General features: G+C 62.0%; 1 protein-coding gene across 8 annotated transcripts in view; it reads right to left on the reverse strand.

Annotated features, from left to right (window-relative positions):
* The window catches only part of ADAMTS13 (ADAM metallopeptidase with thrombospondin type 1 motif 13), a 32361-nt gene extending 23483 nt beyond the window's left edge, over nt 1-8878 (reverse strand). For 6 of the 8 annotated variants that reach the window (XM_060610322.3, XM_060610321.3, XM_060610319.3 and 3 more), the window contains exons 1-10: nt 8308-8878; nt 6520-6638; nt 6104-6275; nt 5692-5758; nt 4392-4672; nt 4171-4312; nt 2991-3136; nt 927-1010; nt 638-762; nt 372-518 (exon numbers count right to left, since the gene is read on the reverse strand). In XM_060610322.3, the coding sequence (XP_060466305.3) occupies nt 372-518; nt 638-762; nt 927-1010; nt 2991-3136; nt 4171-4312; nt 4392-4672; nt 5692-5758; nt 6104-6275; nt 6520-6557 (1202 nt within the window). In that variant the 5' untranslated portion in view covers nt 6558-6638; nt 8308-8878. Of the gene's footprint in view, nt 1-371; nt 519-637; nt 763-926; nt 1011-2990; nt 3137-4170; nt 4313-4391; nt 4673-5691; nt 5759-6103; nt 6276-6519; nt 6639-7396; nt 7596-8307 lie in introns of those variants that run through there. The other 2 variants (XM_060610318.3, XM_060610316.3) reach the window with 2 other exon arrangements.
* Nucleotides 8879-8923: the final 45 nt, after the last annotated feature.

Below are 8923 nucleotides of genomic sequence, written 5' to 3' on the forward strand. Positions count from 1 at the left end.
GTAAGACCTGACTATAATTACGTACAAAACGTGAACGGATGTTACCTCTAAGGGCTGGGATTTGGGATAATTTTTACAGCCTGCTTTTCCTTTACCTGAATTTCCTAGAAAACATTCTCTAATTGCGAAGTCTGTCTTGCTTTTGGGGGGAGGAGGGGGTAAAAACAATTTTTTTAATCACCTGGTAATCAAGAAATAGCAGATTTCCCAGCCCTTGCCCTCCTCCCCCCCCAAGTCCACTGAGGTCAAGGGTACAGGTTCCTTCCAGCAGACTGCTACAGGGCTGCCCTCCTACCCCACGGCAGCCTCAACGTTCCCTCCTGGGAGCCCCAGTCGGCTCCTAGACCTCAGCTTGGGGACAGTATGCCTACCTGTGCCCAATCTCGTGGGCGATGGTGACCCCCAGGTCAAAGCCGGTATCCTCAGTGATGAGGCAGCTCCAGGAGGACGAGCAGACACCCCCCAGCTGGGTGACCCCCCGAACCTGCCGGTTACCGTCAGGCAACTCCAGGTCAAACCTTGGGAAGAAAAAAGGCACCAGGCGGGTGCTGAGGCCGGGCCGCCTTTGCAGAGGGGGGGGTGGGGAGGGGAGGACAGCTCCCAGGCAGGCTGGCGTGCCCCGGGGGCGCTCGGCTACCTGGTGATGTAGAGGACCAGGTCGGCGTGCCCGGGATCTGTGTCGTCCTCGGGGTTGACCGTCCTGCTCCACTCACAGACGCTCAGCAGTGAGGCCGTGATGTTGGCTGTGATATTCGGAGCATCCTGGCGGTGGGGGCGTCACAGAGCCCGTGTTTACGGGACCTGCGCCACAGTGCTCACCACAACCCTGTCGCTGTCCGTGCTACAGACGGGGAGAGCGACAGGAAGAGATAGAGAGAGTGGAAATGGGGTTTGCAGGGACTCTGGGCTCCCAGCGTGGTGCCTACCTGAGGCTGGGTCAGGGTGAGCATCTTCACCACATGCACTCGGAACTCAGTCCCCAGGGAAGGGTCCCTCAGCAGCTCTGACCCCTGTGGAAAGGCAGGAGGGAGCGGTGTCTGGTGGGTGGGCGGGGCCTGGCTGGGGCAGGGCCTGGAGAGACTGCTCCACTAGCAGCGCGGGAAATGCTTGTCTCGGGGCTGGCGGCCAGCCACAGAGACGGGCAGACGTGTGCTGGTCCTCCTTGCTCACGGCTCAAGAAGGCCAACCACAAAGGAAAGAAAACCTGAAACCGTGGGATGCAAATAATTAGGAGTTTAGAACACTCCATTCCAACGCTGTTTCCTGCTCACCAGACTCACCCCGTCCTTTCCCTTCTCTGTCCGTCCGCCTGGAACACCCTTCTCTCCACCTCGGCTTGTTTCACCTGCGCCTCTCCAGGAGGCGACACCAGGGCCTCCCCTCCCTCCGCAAACCCTTTTCCGGGTTCCCCTGACAGAGCGCTGTCCCCACCACCCCCCAGCCAGGCTCCTGGCTCTCTCTCTCTCTCTCTCAGCATGTCTGCCAAGATGCCCATCATGGTTGACTGTCTGGTTATTTGCAGCAGCCTGTCCCTGAATTAGACATGCCCCCACCCCCCCCAGAGAGAGAGAGAACCCTGCCACCACTGGCCTCGGCTGACCTGAGCCTGAATTCGAGCTCTGCTGCGAACTACCCGTGTGCACGTGATCCTGCTAACTAACCTTGGAAGCTCAGGTTCCTCATCTGTGACACGGAGGTAAAGCCTTCCGTGGCTACTGGCGGACTCAGGAACGATGCCGCGGGCACAGGATGGGTGCCCAGCCACGACAGTGGCTGTCACCACGGCCAGCCACCATCCGGGCAGGAGCCAGTCTGGTACCTACCACTGTCCCAGGTCCTCGTAAGACACATCAAGTGACCAGAGGGAGTACGGCTTGATGACCGAATTTCAGCAGAGTAAACGGGGGGAGGAACCCCCCCCCTTTCCTGCCAAGCTTTCAGGTGACTGAAAGGAAGTGTTTTTCACCTCTGGGGCTGCAGGCAAAGACCTGTGGACTCGGGCCATGTCTGCAAGGGGACAGGACCACACGGGTGTGTCCGAGGCCCAGAGAACTGACAGCGGACAGAGTGGTCTGATGGCCTGGCGCTCTGAGCCCCGGGGCGGGGGGGGGGAGGGGGGGGCTTTTCCTTTTGCCCCAAACAGGTGGGCACACCTAAGGCTGGGCACAAAGTGGCGCCAAGCTCCGCGCATTCTTGGAGGGCGGGCTCTGCCTCCCTGCACGGCCAACTTGCGGACGGCGGCCGTCTCCTCGTCCCGCCCCCCACCTGGCACTGGTGTCCATCCCCCGACGCGGCAGACACTCGCCGGCGGCCCAGAGCAGTCACCGCGTGTCATACGTGTATTCTCAAACCGCTGGACACGGGGTTTCATGCAGTCCGTTAGGTTACACGCGAGCGTCAGGTTGTTGAAACACCCCTTTCTTTGCTTACCCTGCCCCCCGAGACGACAATCAGTGGGAGCCACTCTTCCCACGCCACCTTTAGCGCTAGAAGCCAAGGGAAGGGGGGGCCAGTAGAAACGGGGGTGCCCCCAAGAAAGGGAACAGGGAGGCCAGTGTGGGGCACCCCGGCTGGTGCCCAGGCAGTGCTGGCCGAGGTTCCCATGGAGCAAATGGACTTCAGGCCAGAGGCCAGACCTGAGGGGCCCTTGGAGAGAAGGGACCCAAGTAGCAAGAGGCGGTGGGGTGCACTAGGGAGCCAAGAGGGGTTCCAGGACCTCACCCGCCTCCACCGCAGGTGAGGGAGGGGAGGGGGAGGAAGGAAAGGACAGACCACACCCCTCCCCACCCCAAAGCCCTGGGCCCCGAGCATGACCCCAGCCTTGCTTAGGTTTACACCCGAGTTCAGCCCAAGTTCAAACTACCGGATAAGCCAGCCCACTCACATTCGGCCCCAAGTCCCCGGCGTGGGGCACCGCGTCCAGAGGCTCCCGAGCCCCACCGCTTGTGGTCAGCACCATCCAAGGGGTCCGCTCCCCAAGGAACACTCACCATGTTGAGGTTGGTGAGCACGTAGCGCTCAGTGTCCTCCTGGTGGGCCTGGTAGACGTCGGGGCCCACGGCCACCAGCAGCTCCAGGTGCAGGACCCTGCCGGCAGCCCATCTCCGGAGGCGAAGGCGAGGGGAAGGAGGACGGCCTGGTGAGGGAGGGGGCAGGGCTCAGAGCGAAGGTTCCGGAAAGCAGACAACCCACAGCTTTGGCCGCCCACGGCCAGCTCTTTCGTGGACTTGGAGACACGGTTGTGAGCTCTGTCCCTGCCACTTATCACCATGGGTTTATGGAGTCAGGGGGCCCAGTCCCCGGGCTTTCTCATGGGAAAGGTGGGGAGCAGGCAACGCCTGCTCCAGGGCGGGTGGGCGCCGAGTGAGAGGGCCTGTCCCGGACCCAGTCTCAGCCCCTACCTCGGGCCCTCCGGGAGCTGGCCTCTAGGCTCCTCCGAAATCAACGGTCTCAGAGAGCAGAAGGGCCCGAGCTGTTGAAAGTCACTTTACGTTGGGACTGTCAGAAACAGTGGCAGCTGGCCCGAGAGGCTACTGGGTCCTGGGTTTCAGCCCACCCCCAAGGCCAGGTCCCATCAGCGACTGGCCATTTCGGAGCACTGAAAGGACCAGGTGGCAGGGCAGGGCCCAAGGAGGGAGCTGTCGTGTGGCTTTTACGTCCTTGGTGTCTCCCCAGAGCCCCACACTGGCTCTGCCCCCTCGATGTGCCCCCGCTCCGGGCACATGCTGGAGAACGGGGTCATCCCGAGAGGAGCCCGAGACAGGACCCTGGTTGCACCTGGATGCAGCTGGGGGCCCGACGAGCAGGCCCGGGCAGCCGCAGAGCCAGCCGTGCAAGCCCCGAGTGGCCACCTTCTGTCTTTGGGCCTCAGTGTTCCCATCTGTGGTATCGGATGTCCTGCCAGTCCCGGAGCTGGGAGACCCCAACAGCGCACGTCTGCGAACGTGCTTTGTGATCGATGAGGGGCTGCTCATAGGCTGGAGGCCCAGCTGTCCCCCTCTAGGACAGCTGGGGGCATGGCCGATGGCCACGTGTCCCCCTGGCCTGCCCGCTCCCCGGCATCCTGAAGAAAGATGGCTCAGCCGGGCTTGTGGCATTCTGCACAGCCACCTGGGCACCGGGGAGAGCTGGCCCTCCCCCAGAGCTGTCTCCCTCTCCCAGGAGCCGTACCTCGGATGACTTGGGGGGCCTCGGGGCCGGGCCTGTGGACCAGGTGGGGCTGCGCACGAACCCGGGGAGGCAGCAGCTCCCAATGCCGCCTCCTCACCGGCTGGACGCGGAACCTGTCTGCGCCCACCAGGATGTCGCCCTCCTGGAGGAGAGACAGCAGACAGGCACGTAGCCCACCGGCCCCACCGAGGGACAGGGCCTCTCTGGGACGTCACGCTCACCAAGTGGCCTGAGCAGTAGGTGACCCTGGCCACCGCGCCCAGGGGCAGCAGGGGGCGGCCTCCCGCGAAGCAGGGATGAGGAGGCCGCCTCTCAAGCCGGAGGGAGGCGTTCAGCACGTGCTCGCTGGTGAAGGAGGCGGTGAGGAGGCTCCGCTCCGGCAGGAAGGAGAAGGCAAAGAGCTGTCCCAGGGCGAGCAGAGAGCAGCTCGGGGCCCTGCAGGGAGGCCCCCCGGGCCCATCCTCACAGATGCAGGTGAGCGGGGCCACGTCAAATTGCAGCACTGCGGGACAGAGGAGGCCACCTTGCTCCTCCCCTCCCCCCGGGGCTCAGCCCTCCGCGTCTTCCTGCCCTGGGGAGGGCCCCCCCCCCCAACCGATCCGTTCCCTTTGGTGAGTGGGGCGCAGGGCTGGCCTGGAGCCCGAGAGGCCTGGGCTCAAATCCAGCTCCTCCCGGCACGCAGGGTGGTAGACTGAAAGTTTCCTCTCCAATTTGGGCCTCACCCCGGGGCAGACCAGCACTCAGCATGCGAGCCTCGCCCCAGAATCGGGTTTCCTGAGGGGTGGCCTGAACCCCAGCAGGCAAAGCAGGTACAGCCACAACCTCTCTGGCCTTTACGGAAGAGCAGGTGCCCAAGGCCAGCCTCACCACCCTTCTCCACCGATCTGCCTCACAAAGCAGCCCCCAGGCCCCGGGAGGTCCCACCCCCAATCCCCAGGCAGCCCCAAGCAGTGCTCAATGTGCATGTGACCCAGGCCACAGGGAATTCAGTCACAGATGGGACATCCCCTACTGCTCTCCACCCTGACCGCTAGCCCACCCTGCCTCTGGTCCCCAACAGCCTTTACGTCAATGGCCTGACTTGGAAAGGGGGCTGGCACCCCAGCGAAGTCCGCAGGCATGGCCAAGAGCGACACGAGAGGCTCTGGCCGGAGCTTGAGCCAGCGCCTATCTCGTTTCTCACGGAAAGGATAAATAATTCCATTTCCGTCCGTGGCCAAAAGCCACAAGAGCTCCGGCAGCTTGGCCAGCCCAAGGGAGGCCCAGGGGCAAAAGGGACCAGCTAATTAGGAACCATTCCCTGGAGATATGGAGCAGAAGCCTGGGGTCAGAACCCCAGCTCGGTCCAGGACGCCCAGACCAGCTTTTACGGACTTGGCGGCAGTATGGAGTTAATTAGCAGGAACGATGGCAGTTTCTAGGACCTCCTCCCAAGCAGAGCTGAGATGCACCCCCCCCCCCCCCCCGGCCCCGGCTCAGTCGGGGGAGCTCCCTCTGCTGAGAAGACGCCAGGACAGATACCTTCTAAGGTAGCATTGGGGCCAAAATAAGAAGTCACTTCCTCTGGCTCCAAAGCTTGGAGAAATTGCTGCAGGACAGAAAGCACAAGGGAGGAGAAAGGCGGGGAGAGGGGGTGGGAGAGGGGCAAGGCAAGGAGGAGGGGGAAACCAAGGCAGGGGTGGGGGTGGGAGGAGATCAGTACCGAGAGGCCGTTTCCTTCCTCGGTGCGCACGCTCTATCCCCGAAACCCCAAGCTCAGATCCGCCCCTCTCCCAGTGCAAACCTGGAAGCTGAAAGGACACCCTCACGCTGCCCAAAGGCTGTTTGGGCAGCTCCATCTCTCCTGGGGGGCACCCCCCTGCAGCACCCAGCAGAGCTCAAGATTCCCAGCTCCAGGGCTCCCAAGCACCTCAGCTCCTGCAGATTCACCCACCTGCTGGAAATCGGAGCGTCCCCAGCAGCCCAGGAGAAAGAAGGCAGAAGTGAGCGTTGCCCCCACGCATCTCCCCCAGGGGCGAGGCTCCCTCATCCTCAGGAAAACCAGCCTGCTCAGAGGGAGAGAGCCTTGTGACTGGAAATCTGGCCGGTGTGGAATGTGGCAGACCCTGGTGGGCGGGAAGAGGAGGCTGTTGTTTACTCTTGGGAGCTTCCTCCAGGGGCAGGGGCCACGGGGGGGTGGGCAGCCTGCAGGCCCTTGCCCTAGGCTGGTCCTTGGTCTGGAGCTCCGGATCCTATACCCCAGAGCGGGGCTGAGCCAAGCAGCAGAGTCTGGAGGACGGAGCATTGGACTAGGGATCTTAACAGACGTGGACCCAGGCGTGATTCTAGAACTGGGGCTGGGTTACTCACCCTTGGCTGGTGACAGGCTGCACCGGACACAGCAGCATTCCAGCCTCCAACAACCCGCTCACGTCCACAGACAGCCCATGATCTGCCCCGCTCTCCTGTCCTCAATTCCCCTTGTCAACCTAAAATTGTCCGGAGGTGATAATTACACAAGCCCATTTATCTGGGATCAAAGAACGGCAATTCAGGCCACGGAGATTTGGGTCACAATCCAAACAGTGCCCCACCAGGGAGCCAAAGTCAGGGGCCTTTACGGCAAAAGCAGGCTCGCTCGTGGGCATTGCTTACAGAGAATTTCACACTGGTGTTGGTGGCCGCAAGTTAAACCCGTGTAAGACACACCTCGACTAACGCTGTCAGTAAACAACCTCTCGCTAGCTGATTGCAAGGGTTCAGGCTCGGTCCTTGGAACATTGGCACTTCGGCCCAGTTCAAAAGTGCATGGTTCCCCCGGTGAGGATGGCAAGGAGGTGAATACAGCCCATCTCCTTAATGGACTCCGGCTCTACTTAAAACCCCTTGACATAAATGGCCCCGTCGCACTTCACCCTCCGCGCCCAGGGCAGATGCCCGGCCCCCCACTGAACTCACTCCTCACTCCCCCCCCCCCCGCCCCCGCCGGCCAAGGACCGTCACAGAACCAGGCGAGTGGCACCACATGTCACCGACTGCTTGGCAGCCCACTCCACTTTCTGGAAGGTTCTCAGCCACCCTCTCCAAAGCACTGTTTCACACTCCCTCCCACCTCCAGGACATCGCCCCCCAACTCCCCTGACAGCTAGAGGGGGATCTCAAGGTCTCCTGGCTTCTCCTCCTCTTTATCAGGGAGGCTGCCCCGACGCCATCCTGGGCCAATCCGCTTGCCATTCCCCGACCACACCTGCAGGACCGTCTGAGGCTCTCTCTGTCCATCCTGCTTTTCTGCCTTTCCCTTTCCCAGGTATTCCATCCTAATTCACACTGCGCACTCCTGACTCGCTCTGTGACTGCTCTCCGGAGACCCGGATGGACACATGCCCCAATCCAAGCTGCATCACTGCCGGTCTGGGCATCTGTCATGGGTTCCCGCTGGCCTCCCTGCTCTCTCCCTCACGTCCTCCCCATCCCATTTCTCTTAGAGCGGCAGCGACTTGACTTTAAGAACTCAAGTCAGATTGCATCACCCCCCAGCTCTGTAACAATCGATGGCTTCCCCTTGCCCTTAGGGTAAACCGTCCAAACCCCTTCCTGAGGCCTCCAAGGCTCTGTAATCATAGATCAGACTGGCCCCGGCCATCCCTCCGCCTGCATCTCTAAGCCTCTTCTCCCTGCACGCAGAGCCTCAGCCACACCAGCCTGCTTCTCACTGTTCAGATACTGCTCTTCCCTCCGAGCCCTGGCTTTACGTTCCAGTTTCAGCTCAAATGTCACCCGCTCAGGAGGCCTTCCCTTAGGACCTGATCTAAGCGACCTCCGGGTAGGGTTGTCACATTTAGAAAATAAAAATCGGGGCACTCTGTCAAATTTGAATTTTGGGGAAACAGAATACTTTTTGTTTGGTTCAGTTGATGTATGCCCCAAATAGTGCAGCTCTTGCATCGGACACATTTATACAAGAACTACCCTTTATCAGAAATTCCCATTCCCCCGGGCCCCCTGCATTTTGTCTGGTAACCACACCCCTGGTCACCCTCTTCCCCAGCATCTCACTTTATCACCTTAGCGACAGTTACCCGCATCCAGAATTACCTGGTTCGTTTGTGATCAGTTTCTCTGAAAACCCCCCCACCCCCGCACGACACACATACTCACGGCGAAGCTTTAGGGAAGCGAAGGCGTCATGGGCTCATCAAGGTACCGAGGGGCCACGCAAGGCGTGCTAGTGATTTATTACCACCGCTGTCGCGCAAACTAATACGCAGCGTTGTCATCACGCTTTCTCACTGCTGCCGGACGTGGCTCAAGTGCTTCTGCAGCCCCAGGGCGCACGTGCCGCTCTACCAGCGCTCTGGGGCCCTCTTTCCGTCTCGCGGCCTCAGTTTCCCCACTCGGGGAGGGAGGGGCGGGGCCCGCGCGCCTATTCGCTCCGCTACCCGCCCCCCCCCCCCCTCCTCCGGCGGCTCCCCAACCGGGGCCCGTCCGCCCAGCGCCCCCTCGCGGTCGCCTGCGCCCCCGCGCTCGGCCGGCCCAGCTGCGGTGCTACACCGACAGCGGCCCCCCAGTTCTTTTCCGGCGCACGCGTCTCTCGTCCCCCGTCCCGGCTCTCGGCAGGGCCCCGGGCCTACCCCAAGCCTACCCCAGGTCATGGACCCCGGACGCCGCTCCCGGGGTGGTGGCCCTTCTCCCAGGCGGGAGAAGAGCCCCGCCCTGCTCCCGGCCGTGCGGAACCAGGAAGGGAGGCCCGGTTTCCAGCCGGTCCGGAGAGAAG

This window comes from Panthera onca, chromosome D4 (genome assembly GCF_046562875.1).
Source record: "Panthera onca isolate mPanOnc1 chromosome D4, mPanOnc1 haplotype 2, whole genome shotgun sequence".
Taxonomy (NCBI): Eukaryota; Metazoa; Chordata; class Mammalia; order Carnivora; family Felidae; genus Panthera; species Panthera onca.